We start from the raw sequence: 22,135 nt of genomic DNA on the forward strand, positions 1-22,135 counted from the left end.
CGCTTCGAGGTTTTGCCACCGAGACAGTTAATCGAAGGCAGCTTCGGAGGCGGAACCAGCATAGAGAAGGAAGAAGCACGCTGCTTCGCGGTTCGCCCCGTTTGCCAGACTTTCGTGTGAGGAGTGCTGGGGCAGTGTGCAGGAGAAGATTGCAGACAGTCTTACATAGGTAGGGCGTGGGCGGCATGTCACAGGTATGATTGTTCATACTTTTGCTGCACAACCATGCCATGTGCTACACATCACGGTATCACGGAGTCGATTGCACTCTTCTACAGATATGGGAGCGATCCTGATGCTCTGAAGCTGTTTAAAGGGACTGCACCTATTCAATCGGGCAAAGGGCGGCTGGCCAGTGGCGAATGCTGGTAAACGACTCCATGAGTTGGGTGTCACTGCAGCGCAGCATTCATGGTACATGAATAGAGGCAAGCCACGCACACGATGTAGTGCTGCTGAGGGGGCTCTGAAGTCGACAGGGAGATAGCCAAACTACCCATTGCGGGGTGTAACATCGCCAGGTCTATAGATCCAGACTTCAACAGAAGCCGGTAGCTTTAGGCGATCCAGACTTGTTGGTGCAGTCCCATTTCAGCTCCACAAGGTGCTGATGTTGCTATTTCCAAACGCAGCTTGGCTGTATCCGGAAATGGTCGGAGGAGAGATTCCCTTGCTGCCCATGGGGAAATACACGGACACATCAGCAGACGATCAGAGTGATCCAAGATGGAGGATCCTACCCAATGGGAAACCAGAATAGAGACAACCTGAAATATCTTATACTTATCCCAGTGGTTATTCTGGCGATGCTCAATTCTTTGCTTAGTGATGAGTAGAATATCTGGTGGCTTCTTCGGGACAGTTGGTTGAGGTGGGTTGCATTTTGGTATCAGGTATGAACGGGAATGGGATTCGAAAATTGACTTTATTGAGCCACTCTGGCTCCTGAACACCTGCCGGCCGACCAGTAGGAACGGGCTTCCCATGGTTTACGGAGAACACTGGCCGGATTGCAACGGTTTAAAGATCATGAAAAATGAGCTTCACAAAGATGGTGCATGGGGGGTTCACCCCGTCCAACGTGGGAGGGCGCTGCTCAGCGGGAGGGGGACCGAGAAAAGGGGTACAGCAACGGACGGGAGCACTTCAATAAAACCAACATCCCACAGTACCTCGGCAGGGTTCTTCTTAACCCGGAACCCTTGAGGATCACTTTGGCAAGACTGTAGTCATTCGCCTTTCTCCGATACAAGAACCCCAAAAGTCTCTCGAGTGGCAAGGTAAGTCTCGGATGGCGCCCATCCACACTGGTGGTTCAAGCCTGGGTCGTGCAGACACCATGCGCGTCCATGCCAGCCCGGCCTATATTCTGAGAAGTGCCTGGAGTGATAGGGGAACCAGCCGCTCCGCTCTCCCTTTATTGAACCCTCGGCCCAAGATGGTTCTGCCAGTCTACGGCACCCGCATGGCCGCCCCGTGCGGGGAGAAGCGGCGCCGAACTGCTCATCAGTTGTCGATTACGGAGATGACGGTTGCAGGGAGTTCTAGAGAATCTCTTCACGCCCTAGACAGCGCCGCGGTCTCGCCTCGAGAGGGGAGGGAGGGCTGGCTGCTCGCATTTCTGTCATGCACAAATGTGCGGAGCCGGTGCAACCTCGACGTGCGTGCCGCCCCGGATATCTGAAGTTGTTGATTGGTTTTTGTGTATGGGCCCATCCACAGAATAAGAGGACAACTCCCAAACGTGAGCCCCCTTTCGAGCGCAGGAGTCCTTCGCCGAAGGGCGGTTTTGGACACTCGTGCTGTCCGGATAGAGTGACTTGCATCTTTCACAGCTTTCCCGGCTACTTCATCAAAGTTTAGCCGGCACGTGCGGGCAATGTATAATATCTCCTTTCCTCCGACCCCAGATCCTAAGCTCAGCTGTCGAGTGTGCGTCCGAGTGCCGTATGCAGTGAGGGGGTAGGATTCGGCGTGTCTAGTGAGACTACACACGCAGGCAGTGAGAGTCATATTCCGACAGACAACATATTGGCAGGCCCGAATAAGCCGCGTGCTGCAGCCTCTTCGTCCCGTGCGGGCTGGCTAGGGGTCGTCGGGTGAGCTGATATGGAATCCAACAAGATTTGGGCACCGAGACTGGACGAACAGGCCGGCCCGTCGTTGCAATGTACAGGTAACATCGGGTCTGGTTCTGCGGGAAACCATCATAAGCAATGTCGTATGCGCTCGCAGGCGACCGGGAGAGCATGGTAGGCCTTCCTAGTCAGCTCACCAGCCATTTCCCGTCCCAACTTTCGAACATGGACCGTTCTGCCCAGGTGTGCAAAACAGTCTTGATTGTGGCCTAGTCGGTAGCAATATGGCAGATCCTTCCAGATCAGCGGAGCGGCGGGTCACGAGAAGGACTTTCGCCCTGGGGAGAGGAGATCCTTTCCTGCAGTTCCGCACGATCTGCAGGTGCCGCTAAGAAAACTCCCCGAACAGTCCACTGAGAAGGCAGAGTACTATCATGCCAATACCGAGAAATTGGGTATGGGCTCACGTTGGGGCCGTTCATTGTCCCTGGATGTGTGGGAAAGCAAGCAACAGGTCCCCAAAGATTGCCCCCTCTCTGGGGCCGACACTTGACCGGGACGCAATGAACAGAATGGTGGTCCGGTCGTGCGGTAGCTCGGCCTTAAGGCGGTCTAAAAAGGGCTCATCTTTCTGTCGTAAGTACGTGTAGGACCGGCGAGGCAACTTCTCTTTAGGTGGGAGGGCGGTCCAGATACCGGAGGCCCCCAACGTCATCAAACAATTTGATCGTTGTTGATACAAAAATGTCAAGATGACCTCCAGAATGGGCGTACTAATGACACACAATAATATAATTTTTAAAAAAAAATTTCCCATGATGGGGTGAAACCACACGGAATGGTTCCTTCGTCAAAGGCAGACGGACGACCTTACGCCTGAAGGTTGGTTGGTAGCTCCCTGGTCCACTAGACCCCCCGGTGTCACTTGACAGCCGCCTTATTCTTGTGATTGGAAACAACAACATGTCTGTGGGGGCCAATGCATCGAACTACCTAGATATGATGATCGTAGCAACGGTAGCCAATGGCGTTGTGTCCCCTCGAAGCTGGATTGTTGGTTGAGAGGATTCGGTGGTGGCCTGGTCGAGCCAAGACGGCACGAGCACTTCAAGCCAACGGAAGCCAGGGTTCTGAGCTCCGACTCCATTCGAGCTGGGACAGAAAAAGTCCCAGTCAGAGTGCCCGCATCAGAAAGGAGATATTCGCCTGTCCTGGACCTTGTCCAGGGTTAGGGGGGAGTCAGGTATAGAGCGGGAAGAGATCGAATGAGAAAACTTCGCCACGGGGAACTATGAGATGACACTATTCCCTCTCAAATCTAGGTCAGCGGGCCGAGCACAACCGAGAACGTGATGTCTACCCATTTGGTGGCGACACTGTGTAAGAGTGACATAATGGAGACATTGTACGGATAGTGGTATGTCATGATCAGACAGACACCTTCACATCATAAGCAGAACGGTTGAAGTATCCAGATGTAGTTGGCTTCTTCGTTTGACGTAACCGAAGTCGTCCCCTGCGCTAGAGATGTTGGCCTGAGGGTGGTTCGCATCTCAAACTGTCAAGAGAGTTCGCGCGACGAGGTGTTGGCGTCGGTGAGCTGACTTTGCGATGTTGGGGGCTTTGAGCATGTATGAAGGTGTGTGGATGAGTTGGGGTACAACAAGGGGTGTGTCCATTGGCTCACGGCGGAAGCACTCGGGGCAAAGCCACGAATGGGAGCAAAGGGGGCCGTCAAGATGTTTCCCCGAATCTTGGAGTTGCGGACCGAAGACCGTTAACGGTATGGCGCCACAACGCGACGCCGTGCCGAATTCAGGCTGAATTCCTCGTGGCACCTTGGGCAACCTAATTTGGTGGCGCCATGCCGGCCTGGGTTGGCCCAACTCCATCTGTCCATCAAAGACAGACTGTAGATGTCGAGAAGGCCTGCGGATGACTCGCTTGCTTGAGCAGATCCGGCAGAGAGAACCTGACATGGTATAGTCGACAGTTTGCTGTGCATGGCAACCCTGAAAGAGTCGGCCATGACGTTGTCGATGGATGGCCGGATCCCTTGTGTGGGAAGCTCTGTGGTGGGCAGTGACGTCCGCTGCGAGAGATCTAGTGTAGCATGCGATTCGTGTTTTCAGTCATGGGTAGGTAGCCTGGGCTGCCACGGAGAGCTTGAGATCAAACTGTGGTAGCGAGGTGCTGGCAGATGACCACGGCGCAGTGCTGCTTCATGCATGAGCCCTAAGATGAAGACGAGGCCGTCCTGGTATGCCGGGGTTTTGGTTCCTGGATGCACTGGCAGTGAGAACTGTCACACGGCAGCTTGAAGGTCCAGGCTCGCTGGAAAGGGGAGTCTGGGAAGCTTGAACCAAGTCGGGGTGTCTCCGAGGAAAGTGTCCATCGGTATTTCCTTTTGCCGTCTCTGTGGTCGCGGGATATTGGTCGCTGGTTGCACGCATCATCAAAAGTTCTCCAGAATGACCCACTGCCCTTGCGTGACTCCTCCAACTTCTACCGTTCTTCAACCGCACTCAGGCCGATTCGGGCGAGGACCGCCCTTTAGGGTTTTTTGGATGCAAAATCTCTCAGGGCCTACCTTGGTCTCTGGTCTGAATAGTGTGGGGATGTTTCCTGGCCACTGACACGGGGAACCTGGCACCAGATGTCTTTGATGATGAGGCCGGCAAACGGCCACCAAGCGGTGGGTGTTTGGTTTGGTTGGGGGCCATATGATCTGGCGTTTGGAGCCAGCAACAACACAACGAAGGCGACGAGCTAACCGTGAGAGCGACGCGGAGCCACAGCCGAGGCCATCGTAAAAAATCGGCTTTATCCCTACACGCACGGCGGGACTCTCGGGGAGGGCCGAGTCGACTTCAGGGGTGTGACGTGAGTGCAGGCAAGAGTGTTCGTCTGTGTGTGTGTGTGTGTGTATGTGTGTGTGTGTCTGTGTGTGTGTACTGGATGTGGAGGAGGCGGGACGACTGCAATAGGGCGTGTGTGTGGAAGGTGAGGAGAAACACACTTTGCTCCGCATGCAAGTGCGGAGAAGCGGTCGATGCTGCTGAATGGGCCGGGTCAGAGTGACCGTTTCTCCAGACTGGGAGGCGCCAGTCTCTGGGTGAGGGTGGTGGTGGTGGTGAAGGTGGTGGTGAGATTGGTGTGGCAGTCCACACATAGCCTGCAGACCTTGGAAGCCCAAATGAGAGGGAAAGCGAGCCAATTGAGACGGATGACGGGAGTCAAGTGAAGAGCACCTCAGCGTGCTATTTGCTGGGTCGACTCTCATTTCATCAAGCTTTGGTCTCTTCAACTCATTGCAAGTGAGAAAGTATCGCACCGAGTCACATCGTCCTGACCCAGGAGAAGCACACATACCCCTTACAGGCGCCTTGACGTAGATTAAGTCGACACCAATTAACGAAGAACAGGGTGCTGACTTTTGGCTGTCCAAGGACTGTTCTTTTTCTCTTTCCTTTCTCCTGTTTCCCCGGGGTTCGTGGGGCCCTGGGAAGCTGTCGGCAGTCGACCTGCGGAGCCAGAGGTAAAGACTCCTCAGCCGTCCTGGCCCATCCATGACTTGGGTCTAATAGTAGACCAGAAGTCTGACTACCGTAGGCTGAGGAGAGGTGGAGTGAGTATCCGTATACCTGACGAGTACTGCACTATGGTACACACATTACCTTTCCTTACGGTATTGATCCAAATGAAGAAGGCTGGGATGATGTCCGGTGTAATGAAGGGCGACTGAAAAGGCTGGCTGTTGGACAATGGTGACGATGCGCGTTTGTTGGTGTTGGGAGGAGGGCGAGTGCTTGTTCAAGTTGCAGAGGGAACTCCCCTCCATCTGGGGGGTTGGACCTTCCATTCTAGACATTGACAAGTGCTTCTAATTTCAAGCTTGACGCAGAGTACGATGTGTACCCAGGAGACCCCTGAAACATTGGCCAAGTACATACAGTACCTATACACGGATGAGTGTGTGCACAGGTACCTGTGGATGTTAGAGGAGAGTTGATCGTCTCGTCATCCTAGGTGTGTCTCTTCACTTCACGAAGTTGCCGGTGTGTATTTCCCATGTCGAGGCCTTCAGGAAGGCCCAACGAGACCTAGGAAGATTGGCTGGTGAGCCTCGGAGAAGAGCTTCCGCGTGACTGGTAGCAACCAAATTAACTTGGTGTGATTAACCTGCCAAAAAAAAAAAAAAAAGTACTCAAGATCAACCATCCCATCCCCTCTCTCTCCAGTATCCGTTTCCCTACTTCCTTGTCTTCTCTCCGCACTCTCTCCCACCATACCTGTACAGGACCCCTGTCGTTTTTTCTTGTGGATTTTGATTTCGGACGGTGCTTTGTACGTACTGCCATGTACGTACTTGTACTCCTTCCATGCTCACGACTCTGTACCGACGGCACCCAAAACCTGGAGAGTGCAGGTTTGGGGGGTAACAAGACAACTCGTCTTCCTGTTTCCTGGTGCGTTTGTGGCGCAGGGCGACATGCAGCAAAGTCGCACCCAGATACAGATACAGACGGAGCACGACAAGAAGCCACCCGTCAGGACCCATGAACAAGAAGCCGCCCTTACTACGTACGTATGGGCAGGTCTGCCGCCTGTATGCCCTGGCACACGCACCGTCTCCACGAAAAGAGGCCATACCATGCCATCATCCATCCAACCACTGTCACCACTCATCAGCCGAAAGGGTCCTCTTCCCCACGTCTTTAGCTCCTGCTTGGGCAGATTCTGGCAATGCAGTCGATGAGAATCTGGGGTTCTTGCAGGGGCGCCCTCGCTTTCCCTCGCTGCTCCCAACCCGTCACTCGACCTGTGCATCTGCGTCTACTAGACTGTCTTCGCAGGACGCAGCCTGAGCCTGCTGACGTTGTTCACGTTGGGCAATGCACTACGATTTGGTTCGCATTGGGCCGGCCGAGTCGTCTGAAAATGGAGGCTCTCCTCCGTCAACATGGCCCTATTCCTAGGGGAGACGCATAATTGCAGGCACATATAGCGCCTCAGCGCTCGACGCCGTTCCGAAATGACCAGCTCCAGCCGTGTCTGTCGTTTGCGGATGTGTCCAGAGCCTGACATGGTGACCATCATCTATATCGGCATCTCATATAGGGACATAACAGCCGCTAATACTGGCCGGCGCCAGACGAGCCATAGACCCAGGTCAGAAAGAAGAGGCTGCGTGGCCGCCGCCGCGAGGGGCCAAGAAGACCGGGCAGCGGACGATGGTCGATGGGGCCCGGACAACGGTGATGCGTCTTCACTGTTCGGCGGCACTCAGCCCGAACAAGAAGAAGCCAAGACGCCTTCCGCCAAGCCGAATGGTACTATTGGCCAGGATGGCACAGTCCACTTGGGGCCGCGGCGGTGGAGGAGGTGAGGTGGTGGAGGTCTGGAGACGAGTCTGAAGACCGGGGCTCCAAGACGATTGATTCTCCAACTCTCACCTCTCTCTAACTGTCAGTCGCACTCTCACTTCACATTCTCACTCCAATCGGCCTGTGCCGCACCAACCCCTCCCCTCCCTTCCCCTCTCCGGTCCGCACTCCTCGCAATGAGTTCTCACGCTTGACGCCGCTTGACGCTCACGCCACCCGCGGCCGTCGGCCTCGCCCAAATAACAAGTCGTGACTATTGCCCCCGAGGCGAGACCTGAAGCCTGAAGGAGACGGGCCGGGGGACCAAAGGAACAGTGGGGGGCCTGTCCCGTCCCAGTGGGTGGGAAAAGGTTTGGCGACAGCCCCGTGGCGTTCGTTTGTCACCGCCATGTCTTGCTTTTTCGATCGAGCTTTTTTGGGGGTGGCTACTGGCTCGAGAACCCGTTGGTTGTTCGTTCTTTCGTTTGTCAGTCACCGTCACCGTCACCGGTACCGTCAACGGTTCGGCTGATTCTCTTCTCACCTCCCATTCGCCTCCTTTCTCGACGATCGGGCGTGCGAACCCAACGCCGAGCCACATCTACACACATAACATCTCTCCGTTGAACCAAAACATGACAAGATCATCGTCACCCCCAGAATGAGGAGGGAGGGGGGGGATGAAGCTCGTGGTTCCAGACCGGCGCAGCATCTTATTCTTGACTCTCTTGGGCATGTGGCCCTTTCCCTCGCGTCCTTCGCCCAAGATGCCGCCCGCTCTTCTCCACAGGACCACCCCTCAACCCGCGAATGGCCGTCTGTCGCCAGTTTTTCTCTCGTTGCTGTTCGCTGCTCCTCACCTTAGCATCTTGCCCATCGACAGACAGTTGGGGGACCCCCCTCCCCTGTTCCCCTCATTACAACCCTGCCCCCGTTTTCACATCTTATTATGTACAAGCGGCCCATATAAGTTACAACAGCTAAGGCCGAGGAACCACAATGCCACCATTTCGCTTCTTCCCCCCCTTCGAGAACCTGACGCGCCGTGGCTAGCCTGTCTGCGAACCGTCTCTTTCTCGCTCTCTGTACGGACACACTCTCTGTACCTACATGCGTTGCCGGAGCTGCCTCGGTTTTGCCTCGTCGAATCATTCGCGCATATCCGTACCTACTTCCGCTCCCTTCGTCGCTTGTCACCTGTCACCACCTCGTCTTCCTCCATCTCTCGCCTTTTGCATCGTCGTATGTCGGACTCACCAATCTAAATGCTATAGTACATACGACCCAACGACACACGGATCAACTGAGTTCTCCGGTCAACGGCCAATTTGAGCATCAACACCCTCCTGCGGGAGCTCCATTGTACATGCACGCCAAGCGTCTGGTTTCGGACGGCTTTTCTTCAGACGGGATAGAAATTTTGTGGGAGAAAGGGATTCGAACGGAAGACTCAGCTCAACACCAGTCAGTGGCCACAGCGAGTGCCCGTCTCAAGATCTACACCATTGATCGGACTGGGGACTCGGCAACTGTCCTCAAGCTCCCGAGTCGCCTTAAGGGTAGGACTGGACGTTCATCGATCCATAAAAGAGCATAGTGCTTCTGGCCTCTCCCCGCATAGCTCAAGGCTCAAGAGGGAGAACGATAGTAAACGGTTTACACGCCCGGAAGCTTCTTTGCCACAGGAGCGAGCAGCAAAGAACCTCGAATGACGCGAGAGAGACTCGATAACCAAGGTGAGAGTTCATTCGCATACCCGGAATCTCATCTCTTCAGAGCTTCCGTCGCACGATCCTCTCTCTCTCTCTCTCTCTCTCTCTCTCTCTCTCTCCTCCAAGCCAAGCTGCCAGGCTACTCCGGCCCCCCTGTCACTTGTCCCGTCTTTCCTGGCGGCCAGGCCGTCTGCGCCGACCCCGCCATCGTCTGGTGTGCTGTTGGTTATTACTGTGCCGTCCCCCAAGGACATGGCAGATTATGTCGATGCTATGCTTGCCAGTCTGGCCCATATCGTTGTGCTCCACGCCCTTATGTTTTCTTGACTCGGCCCATTCCGCACTCATCCATTTCCAGCCCGCTTCAGCACCGCTGACCAAACGCAGTAGGAAAACCATCGCATTAACGTAGACGTCGTACCGAACCCGGGTCACGGAAGAGAAGTCCCAGACACATTGTCTATTGGCGGTTCCCGGTATAGGGAACCAGAACTGTCACCGTCCAGTGTCTTCTCAACCATCCGACGAACTGCGAAATCCACATCGCTTCATCTTACATGAACGAAAGCAACTGAGTAGTCACTCGCCGTTCGAGCAATATCTCCACCATTGAGCCGCTACGCCACCGTCAACGGGCTTGGTCCCAGTACGAGGAAGACACCATGTTGTCCAATCCACTCCATCGATTCTCGCCATATCACGGCATGCAGTCGAGCACCCTCTTCTCCAACGCCCAGGTCTCAAACGGTCATCCTAACACGAACGGGCTAGACCCGCTGACGCCGAACTCGCATTATGCATTGCAACAACTTCAACAACATGTAGGAGTGCACAACAACAACCCTCACTTGGCCCGGGGAGCCCCTCAGTCGAAGCACCGTCAACACCCATACGGTCCTGCGGCAGCTCGATCATCCAGCACTTCCGGGCCCGTCAGGAGGAGGATCAGTCGAGCGTGCGATCAATGCAACCAGCTACGCACAAAATGCGACGGGCAGCACCCTTGCGCCCACTGCGTAGGTGAGCATATCCTTACGCACCAACGTCGAGCCTTTGGGCCCCCTTGACCGACTAACACGTACGCAGAATTCGGGCTAGGCTGCGAGTATATCCGTGAAAGAAAGAAGAGAGGCAAAGCGTCTCGGAAGGACCTTGCGGCGCAAGCTGCTGCTCAAGCCTCGGCGGGAGGGACGGGTCCCGGTCAAAAGTCACCCTCCGACGACAACGGCCACCCGTCAGAGCAATCCGAGCCTGTCGATGGCAAAGCTGGACAGCCGCTGGGCAGCGACCCGCAGCAGACCCGCAGCGGAAAGACTATGGACGACATGAGTGACGATACTATGCAGCACAGCCAGAGGACAGGCTCGCTCGATAGCCTAGGAGACTTGACTGGTCATCCCGCTCACTTGTCAGCTCACCACGGGATGGACCGAGACCACCTGGAGAGTCCGACAACGCTGGACCTCAACGGTTACGGCGGCGTCCACGGCGCATACGACAGACAAGGTATGAGCACGCACATGATGGCAGGATCAGCGCATGCGGCATACGGCCCCAACCCGGGCGGCATGTCGGCATATCCCGAGATGCCATATGCGATGCAGACGCAGAGCCCGACAGCTTATGCCAACGGCGCGCCATTCCGGATCGCCGCCAGTCCCATCAGCGCATACCCCTTGGGAGGCGAACCGACATCTCCCGAATGGATATCCATGTCGTCTCCGCCGGCACACTACCAGTCTCACATGCCTCCAAGCAGCTACGGCCATGCGGCCGCCCAACAGCTCCGGTATCCCGTGTTGCACCCCCTGCTCCCCCACCTGGGGAATCTTCTCCCGATCTCCCTGGCCTGCGACCTGATTGACCTCTACTTTGCGTCATCCTCGTCGGCACAGATGCACCCGATGTCGCCGTACGTCTTAGGATTCGTCTTCCGCAAGAGGTCTTTCCTCCACCCGAACAAGCCGAGACAATGCCAGCCTGCTCTCCTGGCCAGCATTCTCTGGGTAGCGGCGCAGACCAGCGATGCCCCCTTTCTGACCAGCGTACCGTCGGCCCGCGGAAAGATCTGCCAGAGGCTGCTGGAGCTGACCGTCAGCCTGCTCAAGCCGCTCATCCACACACCATCCGGCGACACATCTCCGGTAACCAGCCCCGCCATTGACGGCGTGGCGCTCGGCGGGCTGGGGGTCGCACTTCCTGGATCCATCAGCATGGACGCGTTGACGGGCGAGTCCGGCCCATTCGGCGCTGCCGGGACCCTGGACGACGTCATCACCTACATCCACCTCGCCACGGTGGTCTCCGCCAGCGAGTACAAGGGCGCAAGCCTTCGATGGTGGAACGCGGCCTGGTCGCTGGCTCGCGAGCTCAAGCTCGGCCGCGAACTGCCGCCGTTGCCCCTGTCCATGAACCAGCCCAACGGCCACGAGGTGGACGGCGATGCGGACGGTGAAACGGACCTGGGCGGCAACGGCCACCCGGGTGTCATCACGGAGGAAGAGCGCGAGGAGCGCCGTCGGATATGGTGGCTCACATACATCGTTGACCGGCATCTGGCCCTTTGCTACAACCGGCCCTTGTTCCTGCTCGACCTCGAATGCGCCGGTCTGTTGCAGCCGATGGACGACACGGCGTGGCAGAACGGGGAGTTCCGCCGGACCCAAGCCACGACCGATCCGAGTCTCGGAGACGCCGACAGCGGCCAGCCGAGCCGCGTGCGTGGGCCGCACTTTGAGTGCACGGGGCACAGCATATTCGGCTACTTCCTGCCTCTCATGACCATCCTCGGCGAGATCGTCGACCTTCACCACGCCCGGAACCACCCCCGGTTCGGCGTCGGCTTCCGCTCCGCCCGCGAGTGGGACGACCAGGCCGGCGAGATCACGCGGCACCTCGAGGCGTACGAGAAGAGCCTCGGGCGGTTCGAGCAGCAGCACCTCACGCGGATCAACATGGGCGTGGAAGAAAAGGGCGACGCGGCCAACACGGAGGGCGCGGAGCACGGCCCGATCGCGGACATTGGCACGCCGTCGGTGCACTCGGTGCACACCAACGCGTCGTCGAACCGCATGACGGAGAGCGACATCCAGACCAAGATCGTCATGGCGTACGGCACGCACGTCATGCATGTCCTGCACATCCTGCTGGCCGGCAAGTGGGACCCGATCAACCTCATCGACGACAACGACCTGTGGATCTCGTCCCAGGGCTTCATCACCGCCACGGGCCACGCCGTGTCGGCCGCCGAGGCCATCAACAACATCCTCGAGTTCGACCCGGGCCTCGAGTTCATGCCCTTCTTCTTCGGCATCTACCTGCTTCAGGGGTCCTTCCTCCTGCTGCTCATCGCCGACAAGCTCCAGCTGGAGGCGTCCCCGAGCGTCGTCAAGGCGTGCGAGACCATCGTGCGGGCCCACGAGGCCTGCGTCGTGACGCTCAACACGGAGTACCAGGTGAGTTTCCCCCTTCCCCTTTCCCCCCCCCGCATAATCCCACTCGAGTTTCCGGACGGACGGGCCGTGCTAATAGCAAGGGTGATATGCAGCGCAACTTCAGCAAGGTGATGCGGAGCGCCCTGGCGCAGGTCCGCGGCCGGGTGCCGGAGGACCTCCACGAGCAGCACCAACGCCGGCGGGAGCTGCTCGCTCTGTACCGCTGGACCGGCGACGGCACCGGACTGGCTCTCTGAGCCAAGGCAGGCGGGCCACACGGGCGGAAGTTCATCCTCTTCCCAAGGCGGAGCGTCCGCTCGGTCGCTCCCCTCCACCCCCCTCATTAGGTGGTTCTGACACAAACCCGCCGGTGCCGGGAAAGAATCCGGCCAAAGTGAAAAGAAGTAAGGGACGACGAATACGGTAACGGGGACAAAAAGGCGAAGCGTGGGAAAAATAAAGGGATGGGGACACGGAGAACAGGAAATAATGTAGGAATTACGGGTTAATCATCAGGTTGGCGGGTCAAGCGGGCTTCACATACGTAACATTTCACCCAATAGGAGAAGAAAGGGAGGATTGGGGGAGGGGGGGGTGTTAAAGAGCGAAGGGAAAGATCATGAGGAGGAAGAGGAAACAGGGGCGCAGTGTTTTTGTTTTCTTCTTTTCTCCTTTGAGGCTTACAAGAAACGACATTATGGCTTGTGGGTTTCATTATACCTTTGGGGGGTTGAGGGAAGGACTTATGTTCTTGGTTTCGATGTTTCGTGCCACTTTGGGACAGAGCTCTTGGTGTTGGACGGGACGGATGAGATGAGATGGGCCGAGTGGGCGGAACGACCGGCTGATGGGGACGGAAAGGTTTGAACCTCATATGTACATAGGCACCGGCGCTTGGTGGATGGGCCGAATGAGAGATGTCGTGTCCTGTCGAGTTGACTATCCCTCCCTTCCTGCTCCCTCTCTCCACCCCCCCCCCCCCCGGAGTTGTCCCAACTCAGCTTCTAATCTATGCGAACGATGCCAAACCAAGCAAAGTAGGCAAGCTAAATGATGTTTAAATAGGGTGTTTCTTTTTCGTCCTCTCCCTGCTCGCTAGATACTCGCCCAATAACGTGATGTCTAAAGAATCTTTCATAGCTGGGGGAGGTGGTTGGGGGTCCTTCAATCCACCCCCGTTGACCTGTGCTCGTCGTACATACGACACATACGATATATGTGCATATACATGTATCTCGGTAAAAGTGCAAGCCAGATTTCCCAACTCCAATCAGGCCTACGTACCACACATACATAGGCAGAAACTAAAAATGCCGTAAACAACGCGGCGACAAGCGTTTCCCGGGTAGATGCGGGACATCACACAGCGGCATGCCGAAACCCCCGTACATGTTACACCAAACAGACCAGTTTCCCCCCCTCCTAATCCCCAGAGCGCCAGGATATCACAAGTAGAAGCAAGCCCCCTTCTTTTCTCTCCCCCCTCGTGCTTCTAGTCTAAGCCTGGCAGCCAACCGTTGGTGTTCAGCGAGCTCAGCCCGTCAAAGTTGGGGCTGTGGTTATCCTCGGATGACTGCCTCTGCGGTTGCGGCATACCTCCGCCGGCGCCGGCGCCGCCTCCCGTGCCGCCGTTGCCGGTGCCGCTGTTACCGTTGGAAAACATGAAAATCTGGTCCCCGGTACCCGTTGGCATCCCCGCCCCGGGTCCGCCAGCGGCCGCAGCCGCCGCCATATTCCACGCTTCAAAGTTCTGATGCCACTTTGCGCCGTCGTTAAGAAACCAGTCCTGGTCGAGGCCCTGGAAGACCTGTCCTGGCGAGACCTGCCGTCCGTTTGGTGGACCAGGGCGACTGTTGCCCGACGATGCGAGGTTGTTTTGTGGAGGGTTGTTCATCGCGTTGTATCCTTGTTGTTGCTGCTGCTGCTGCTGCTGCTGCCGCTGCTGCCGCCGCTGCTGCTGTTGTTGATGATGTTGCTGTTGCTGTTGCTGTCGCTGTTGTTGCTGATACGTCGGTATTGATTGTGTTAGTCCCGCCTGCGGCCATCCGCTGAGTGAGCCCTGCCCCATGTCGCCCAGACTGCCGGACGCCGCGCCGCCGCCACCGAGGAGCTGCCGCGACGGCGGCCTCGCGCCGCTGATCTGCGCCAGCGATGCGCTTGCCATGAGCAGGTCCGTCTGGCTCGGCGTCACGTCGGCGTCGCCCGCGTGTGGCTGAGAATACTGGTTCAGCGGACTGTACTGCTCCCCGTGCTTCCCTCCGGCAGTCGTCGGCGAAACAGGCTGCTGCTGCGGTGGCGAGGGTGACGTCGTCACGTTGGAGTGCGGCGAAGGCACGTCGGACGTGCTGAAGGTGCCGTACTTGTCGTCCGTCCGCTGCAGCACGGCCGAGGCCTCTTCGGGGAGCTCGACGTTCCATTTGCGCGCGAGAACGCTGATGATGCTCAGCGTGCGGCGCGCGCAGAGCCAGTCTTCGGCGATTTCCTCGAGGTGCTTCACGCCATGGATGATGTCGCGCTTGGCCGTCTTCTCGGGCAAATTGAGCATGTGGATCGTGCAGGCGCTGTGAATCATGTAGACGGCGATGTTGCAGATCTGCCGCAGGTTCCACGTCTTCTTATAGAGGCGCATCAACTTGGAGATAGCGCCCGCGTTGGCGGTACAGATGCGTCGTGGCGAGACGTGCGAAGGTAGCGGCGAGGCGGCTGGGGTGTATTTTAGGAAGGGGCGGAAGAGGTGAATGTATTGCAGATGGAAGAACATGCTGCGAGACAGATTAGTCGGGTGAAAGAGGGAATCCGCGAGCAAAGCATGGGAACGACATACTGTACGAGAATGACATTGGGTAACTGGCCCTCCTTAGGTTCCAGCTCCTTTGGCAGCTCCTTTCGCCAGTCTTCCAACCTTCGATGCAGCTCACTGAGCTTCTTCAGCTCGATGGACTTGCCGCTCGAACGGCCGATGTGGTTAGGATGGTAGAAGAACAGTAGCAGATCGCTGCTGATCTCGCACAGTTTGGACAGCTGCAGCCCCACGGCGCGCGTCCTCGACGGCTGCTTCGAGGTCTGGTCGAAACCCGTGTCCGTGTAGGGCGCCCACAGCTCGGCGTCCTCGCCGGGGAAGACGTCGTACTTTGGCACGTTGTACGAGTTCTTGGGTATCTGTGGTAACCTTCCCATGTAGTTGGACCAGGCCTTGTCGAAGAGGAAACAGCCCCAGAAGGTCATGCGTCGGGCGTCAACGGCGTGCTCGCCCAGGTTCTCCTTGTCAGGGGACATGCCGCCGTCGTCGAAGTTGAGACCGATATCCTGGGCCATGCGGAAGGCCATGCCCGAATAAACCCAACCCTTGGCCTCGCGGCCGCAACCAGCCTCGCGGACGGACATGAGGGCGAGGGCTTGGACGGTGGTAAGGCGGGGCCGCTCGTACTCGTCATTTTCGACAATGAGGCGCTTCGCCTCGGCGAAGAAGTGATCGCCCTTGGTCCGGCTGTCGCCGGGGGTGCCGTAGGCGCCCGGCACGCTCGTGAAGTGGCAGCCGAGAGCCAGCATGGCGTTGACGAGCAGCGGCGAGCAGTAAATGGTGCCCTTGTGCTGCGAGCCAAGTTTCCCCCTGAAGAAATCCCGATAGAACAACGTTTTTGACAGTGTTGTGAAGTAGGTGTAGTGCCAGTTGAAGTACATGTTCATGAGGTGGGCAATGAGCTCCTTGTCCTGAGTGACACGGGTCCAGCTGGCAATAGGGTCCTCATTGGCAAGATTCGCTTCCGACTCTGGCTCATTGAGGTTGGCGTCGCCCGAGTCGCCTAGGTAGATGAGATGAGAGGTGCCGCCGATGAAGCGAACGGAGCCGTTCTCGAGGCGCAGCTCGCCCATCTTGCGGGCGAGCTCCCTCTCGCCCTCGATGGGCATCTCGGTCGTGTATCCGTCGTCGCCGTTGTCGTTGTCCTCGGCCTCCTGGAGCATGGTCTCGTGTTTGAGGATCTGCTCGGCGACGGTGTCGAGGCTGTCGCAGGTGCGGATCCTCTTGACGATGTCGGGGACCTCGTCCTCGTTTGCGTTGAGAATGGCCTCGATGAGGATCTGCAGGGTCGAGTTTCGGGCCTTCATGCTGTCAATCTTTTCGCGGTAGACGCCCTTCCGGCGGTGATCCGAGTTGGGGTCATAGACGCACTCGGTGCCGTAGACGCTGGCGCAAGCCGCGCAGCTGGGCACCGCGCCGTCGCATTTTGATTTTCTCCGGCGGCAGGCGATGCAGGCAGTGGAAACACAACGTCGCTTCTGTGATGCGGTGTCACCGCCCCTCCGAGACGACTTCTTCTTGTTGCCGGCTTGTGGCGCAGAGGAGGAAGCGGTGTTGTTATTGTTGTTGTTGTCGGGAGACCGAGTAAGTGAGCCGACAGATGTGGAGGGTAGTAGCAGATCTTGGTCATCCATTATGAGACAAGACGGGGGTGGAGAAGAAGCGTCTTAATTTTTGTTAAGCTTTCCCGCTTGGATTAACTCCGGTTTCCTCACGTTGTTTCGACTAATAGAAAGGACGTCGAAGAATCAGGGGATGATGGCACCGGAGATGCTGGGTCCAGATTTGACGCGAGACGCGGAGATGTGGGAATCTGGATGGAGACAGAATCCCGGGGGGGGGCGAACGGGGTGGACTGCGGCGAGCGGCGAGCGGCAGCTGGGTGAGCAGCAAGCGCCCCACCGGATCGAACAACGAGCTGCCGGTCGCGCACGCGTGAGTGGGAGTGTGAGTTTGTGAGATGACGAAGGCCGCAATGCCGATGAGGGGTCCAGACCTCGATGGACGGGCTGAGAAGCAACGTGGAGGCGGAGGCGGAGAGAGGGGTGAGGGGGCGGATTGACGTTGTACACTAGGTAGATTGGCTACGTTGTGTGCGCTGCGGGCGTCTCAGTGTCCTTCTCTCGGGGGCGGCGGTCGATGAGTGTACCCTGTCGTCGAGATAAAGATGCGGCCGGCGATTGGGCGCGCAGGGGGGATGCGGGCTGGCGCCGACGTCTGATAACGATGCGAGGGAGAGACGGGCAAGGCGGGCAAAGGCGGCTTGGCCTTATCGGCGAAGGTATTTAAAGAGTGGTGAGCCGCCGTTGCTGATGGACGAGCTGCAAGTGAGTCGAGTCGAGTCGAGTCGAGGGGGCTCCTCTACGCGCTTACAAAAGATGGCCTTCGTCGCTGCTGTTGCTGCTGCTGTTGCTGCTTGATGCTGCTGCTGCTAGGTGTTTCCAGGTGGTGACGGGGACCTTTGCGTATGTCGATTGCGACAGACGGAGAAAACAACAAGAATCCCCCTGGCGAAAAGGTCTGGACAGAGAGAAAATCATCAGAACATATGGTCTCTCATGAGAAGAAAAAAGCCGACCGAGAGAAGAGACCAAGCGACTGGGAACCCCGAGACATAAAGCGAGTAATCAAGCCGCTTTTGGGGGGGGAGCAACGTCTTGTTTTTTTGCGGTCGCGGGGGAAAGAGGGACCAGGTACCCGTACCTAAGAAGAGGAACTACCAGCAATATTGCATGTGGTGTTTGGGATACTTACATATTTTACGTACGAGAAAGGCTTTGGTTTTCTTGGCCAAGGCCGGCGCGTGTGTGAGAAAATGGGAAGGATGGGAAGGGAAGGGATGGTAACTTGGGACGAAGGTAGCGGCAGAAGACCAGGCGATGGGCGGTAGGCAATAGGCGGCAGGCCTGGATGGCCTTGGTGTTGGTGCTTCCTTGCTGCTGATGCTGCTGCTGATGCCGATACAGCTGTTGCGGTTGCGGTTATGGTTGCTGTAACTGTTGCTGCAGAGCTGGATGATTAATAATAATAAAAATATGAAATACCTGTAAAAGGTGACAGGCAGGTAGGTCCGCAGGGCAGGGCAGGGAAGGTGTGGCGCGGTGCGGCGCGGCGATGATTGAATGAGTCGCAACACTGGGCTTCTCGGCGTTCGGGGTGGTTAAACGGCTGTGGGAGACGGTATGGACGGTATGATGGGACTTGGATGTTGAGGGCCGCGGTTGTTTGCAGGTCGTTGCAGGCCATCCGTCTCTCGGGGATTGCGGGATGAGAAATCCAAGGCGCCTGACTGGAATTGGATTGACAGTATGGGAATGAGGATATGCGCGCGCGCGTGCACGAGACTGAATGAGTCCTGGTTCTCCGATACCCGTCGACCGGCCGATCGGGGGAGGCCACCCGAACAGGCGGCGGGAGATGAGGGGGGGAGCAGGATGAGGACGAAGAGAAGGGAGTGAGATTGAGCCAAGGATTGACAGCCGGTACTTTGACAAGTAACGACGATCTCACACCGGAAACGATGTAGAGAGGCAGCCTGTCAAATGTACGTAGATCAGAAGAGTTGAGGAAGAAACGTGCCGTCGATGCTTGTTGCTTGTTGCTTATGCTTGTGCTTGTGCCTGTGCTTGTTGCTGACTCTTGGTCCGGGACCGGGGGGGCGGGGCAAGTTGATGTTGGTAATACAGGACGAGTCTAAGGATACTACTACCTAGTAGGTAAGGTAGAGAGAGTCAGGTGAAGGTAATGTGTAAGTAGGTAGTAGTAGCAGCAATCGAGTAATGAAAGCAACTAGCAACTCGGCTCCAGCCTCTTAAGTCGAGTTGTGCTGTGTGTAATCAATTAGCATCCGTGTGCCCTCTCTGCCCTTTTGCGGCTTTGCCCTTCTTTGCGTGCTTTTGCGCCGGAACCAGACTCGAAAGAGAGACCGAGAGGGAGAGAGAGAGAGAGAGAGTGAAGGAAAGCGAGGAAAAAACTTGGAAGGGATTCGTTCGTTGGTTGGTTGGGTTCCCTGTCGTGCCGAAATTCTGCGTCCCGTCCGACTGGAGACCGACTAGAATACCTCCGCGGCCCGTCGCCGCACGAATTGGGAGAAGAGCCGCCATGGAGGGAACAACCTTGCCATTCGCTGCAATGCGGACAGGTGAGAGAGAGGTGGGGTTGGTTTGTTTTGGGTGGCCAGTTTTGTGCTCTGGGACGGGGACGAGACAGCAGGGCGACCTGGTCCCAAGTAGCTTCTGCGAGTGCACCGCCTGAACTATGCCGTTGACTACCTAGGTAGGTTGCCACGGACGAGTCGCTCTGATGACGATGTGATTTGCAGACGCCGCCGCCCGAAGTGGAGGGTGTTGTACAAACTACCTACCTACCTTGCCTACAGAGTACTGTCCTGTAGAGAGCCCAACTCCGCGCCACGGAGGTATCGTTCGTCTTACACTGCTACGGAGTCAGTTTCCCTTGGTTACGGGTACTATGTGATACACGCATCTGCATCCTGCCCAGTCTTCTGTTATACAACCCACAGTCCCAGGTTTCCAGTTGAGAAAAGTCTCTTCAGCATGTTTTCCTTGGCTCCGCTTACACAGACCTCGAGCGAGAGACGGGATGCATCAATACTGTGCCCACCAAGGTTGACAACCGTGCTGTGCTGTGTGTAAGGGCGTCGTCTCAACCAAGTTCAGAAACTCCTGTCCGACGTAACAGAGGTAAACAAAATAAACACAGGGAGTAACGCCATCCATCCATCCCTAACCAAGGTACCAGTGCTCAAAATTCCTTGACATCTACCATAATGGCTTGCCACCTTGCTTCTTGACATTTGCTTGCTGCCCAGTGCTCACTAGGTAGGTAGGTAGGTGGGTAGGTACTCATTGCTCGTGCATGACATGGCACGGCATGTAGCAAAACCACTCAATTGACACATTGACAACTCAAGATTTAAGGTATCGCCAAACGGTGCACGTGCCACTCCCCACAACCCACTTTCCACCCTTTCCCCCCCCCCCCACCCTCTAGCAACTCCGACCTGAATCCCATTTCCAGGTCCCCGTCCCGTGCGAGGGGGATCCTCCCTGGCGCCCCCCCTCCCTGAGTCCCTCCCCTCCCCCTCCCCCGTCACGGACCATGCACCTCACTTCATTCATACTCCACGGCCCACGGGGGCGCCGCCCGCCGTCCTCCTCCTCCTCCTGCTGACCTCCTCTGCCCATCGACATGCAACAAACCGCAACAACGTTACCTCATTCCGGCACTCTTTCCCAAGTTCTAACCGCCCTGCGCCATTCCGTCATCCAGTCACCCTTGCTCAGAGAATCGCATTTGGTTCCTCATCTCCGACCTCGCCTTGTCTTGATCAACGAGAGAAGGTCCGAAGCTTCGTCCAACAGCCCGCCCATGCCGGCTCCTCATCACCCTCACCCATGATTATCCTTGTCTCGGTCTCGCCCTCCTCCAGCTTCCCCACCGTCTCGCACCGCAATACAGCTACCTTTTTGGTCTGGAGAACCGGAAGACTCAGGAGGCCTTGGCTGGAAGCTATGGCCACTAACACCACTGCCACTGCCACCGGCATCCGAAACTAGGATGTGGTTCAAGTTGAAAGCCTGGTGCCGCTGACGCTACAAGCCAATGGCCTCGGCCCTGGCAATCATAGGGGCCGTCGCCCTTTGCATCACTCGACCGTCTCTGCATCCTCGTCTCCGCCATCACAGGGGCGCCAAGGATGGCATTCACACTTTCATATAGGAACTACCTGCTCTCAGAGGGGGACAATGGACTGCTTTGATATCCAAAACAAAACAAAACCCGACCAACAATTCGTTGCAGCACCAAGTCCATCCCACGCTCGACTCTTTTTTTACCCAAGAAGCTCTTTCCATGCCACACCACAGGAGTTGGGCACCCCATACCTTCTTCCACTGGTCATGCCGTACAGGCCGTAAACCGAGTCTTTCCGGGCGGGCCACGTCAAGGTATTCGTTCTGGTCGACATGTAGAATCTCACGGCCCTGATTCACGAGGACATCGTCGCCAGGGGTACCGACCGCACATCCCACAAGACGGCCTGCTCGTTGAAGTGACTGTCCGCCATCAATGGCGAGGACATGAGGACACCCTGCCTACCTACAGCCACGATCTTGCGCCGCGGGGATCCATAAACTGCTTTCGTGACGGCAGCCATTTGGCTTGGCAGAAGGGCGATCGGACGGAATCACCAGTCCTCTGGATAGCCGGGCGGTCAAAGTCAACATGTTGCTCACTCGGCCGTCTACTCGGCCGTTTGTCCTTATCCGTCATGGGATGCGGGACTTGGCTGACCAGCTGACAACCGCCAGCGGCCTCGAGCAACACGGTACTGTCGAAGGGAGCGAGGGGAGCCCCTTCCCAACGTCACCTGCATGCTCGCGCATACCCATTCCACCCCCTGAGCTCCGATCTCGTCCAAGAGCGCCGGAAGCGATCCAATACCCATCTCACGGCAAAGCCTGCCAATATTGGAGTGGGCTTTCGCTGCTGCTCCCTGGACGATGCGGGCTCCTAGGCTACCCCCAACATCCTGGGCTCCATCCTAGGTTAGATGGGGGCGACGACACACCTGAGATCCTTTACCTCGTTGGGCTGCTCAGACAGTTGGAAAATAGCCTGATTACCCAGACAATCAATTCACTCACCAGATTGATTGTGTTATGGACAAAGCCCTTGGGTATTTTCCATGCCTTCTGTCTTGTTATCGACGCATTCAACGGGA

The 22,135-nt window shown here is 57.0% G+C and overlaps 4 protein-coding genes across 4 annotated transcripts; 2 read left to right on the plus strand and 2 right to left on the minus strand.

Moving 5' to 3' along the window:
- Nucleotides 1-5,416: 5,416 nt before the first annotated feature.
- On the minus strand, nucleotides 5,417-5,919 carry CH63R_13715 (uncharacterized protein; the record flags this gene model as incomplete). Its single annotated transcript, XM_018308689.1, has 2 exons — nucleotides 5,417-5,691; nucleotides 5,766-5,919. 2 exons carry the CDS (start codon nucleotides 5,917-5,919, stop codon nucleotides 5,417-5,419), a joined length of 429 nt encoding a protein of 142 aa, XP_018151007.1.
- Nucleotides 5,920-7,113: 1,194 nt separating this feature from the next.
- On the plus strand, nucleotides 7,114-7,467 carry CH63R_13716 (uncharacterized protein; the record flags this gene model as incomplete). Its single annotated transcript, XM_018308690.1, has 1 exon — nucleotides 7,114-7,467. One exon carries the CDS (start codon nucleotides 7,114-7,116, stop codon nucleotides 7,465-7,467), a length of 354 nt encoding a protein of 117 aa, XP_018151008.1.
- A 2,351-nt stretch (nucleotides 7,468-9,818) lies between these two features.
- CH63R_13717 (C6 transcription factor) lies at nucleotides 9,819-12,847 on the plus strand (the record flags this gene model as incomplete). Its single annotated transcript, XM_018308691.1, has 3 exons — nucleotides 9,819-10,176; nucleotides 10,243-12,611; nucleotides 12,704-12,847. The coding sequence occupies 3 exons, from the start codon at nucleotides 9,819-9,821 to the stop codon at nucleotides 12,845-12,847; spliced, it is 2,871 nt and encodes a 956-aa protein (XP_018151009.1).
- A 1,235-nt stretch (nucleotides 12,848-14,082) lies between these two features.
- CH63R_13718 (Fungal specific transcription factor) lies at nucleotides 14,083-17,024 on the minus strand (the record flags this gene model as incomplete). Its single annotated transcript, XM_018308692.1, has 2 exons — nucleotides 14,083-15,352; nucleotides 15,415-17,024. 2 exons carry the CDS (start codon nucleotides 17,022-17,024, stop codon nucleotides 14,083-14,085), a joined length of 2,880 nt encoding a protein of 959 aa, XP_018151010.1.
- Nucleotides 17,025-22,135: the final 5,111 nt, after the last annotated feature.

This window comes from Colletotrichum higginsianum, chromosome 10 (genome assembly GCF_001672515.1).
Source record: "Colletotrichum higginsianum IMI 349063 chromosome 10, whole genome shotgun sequence".
In the NCBI taxonomy this organism is placed as follows: domain Eukaryota; kingdom Fungi; phylum Ascomycota; class Sordariomycetes; order Glomerellales; family Glomerellaceae; genus Colletotrichum; species Colletotrichum higginsianum.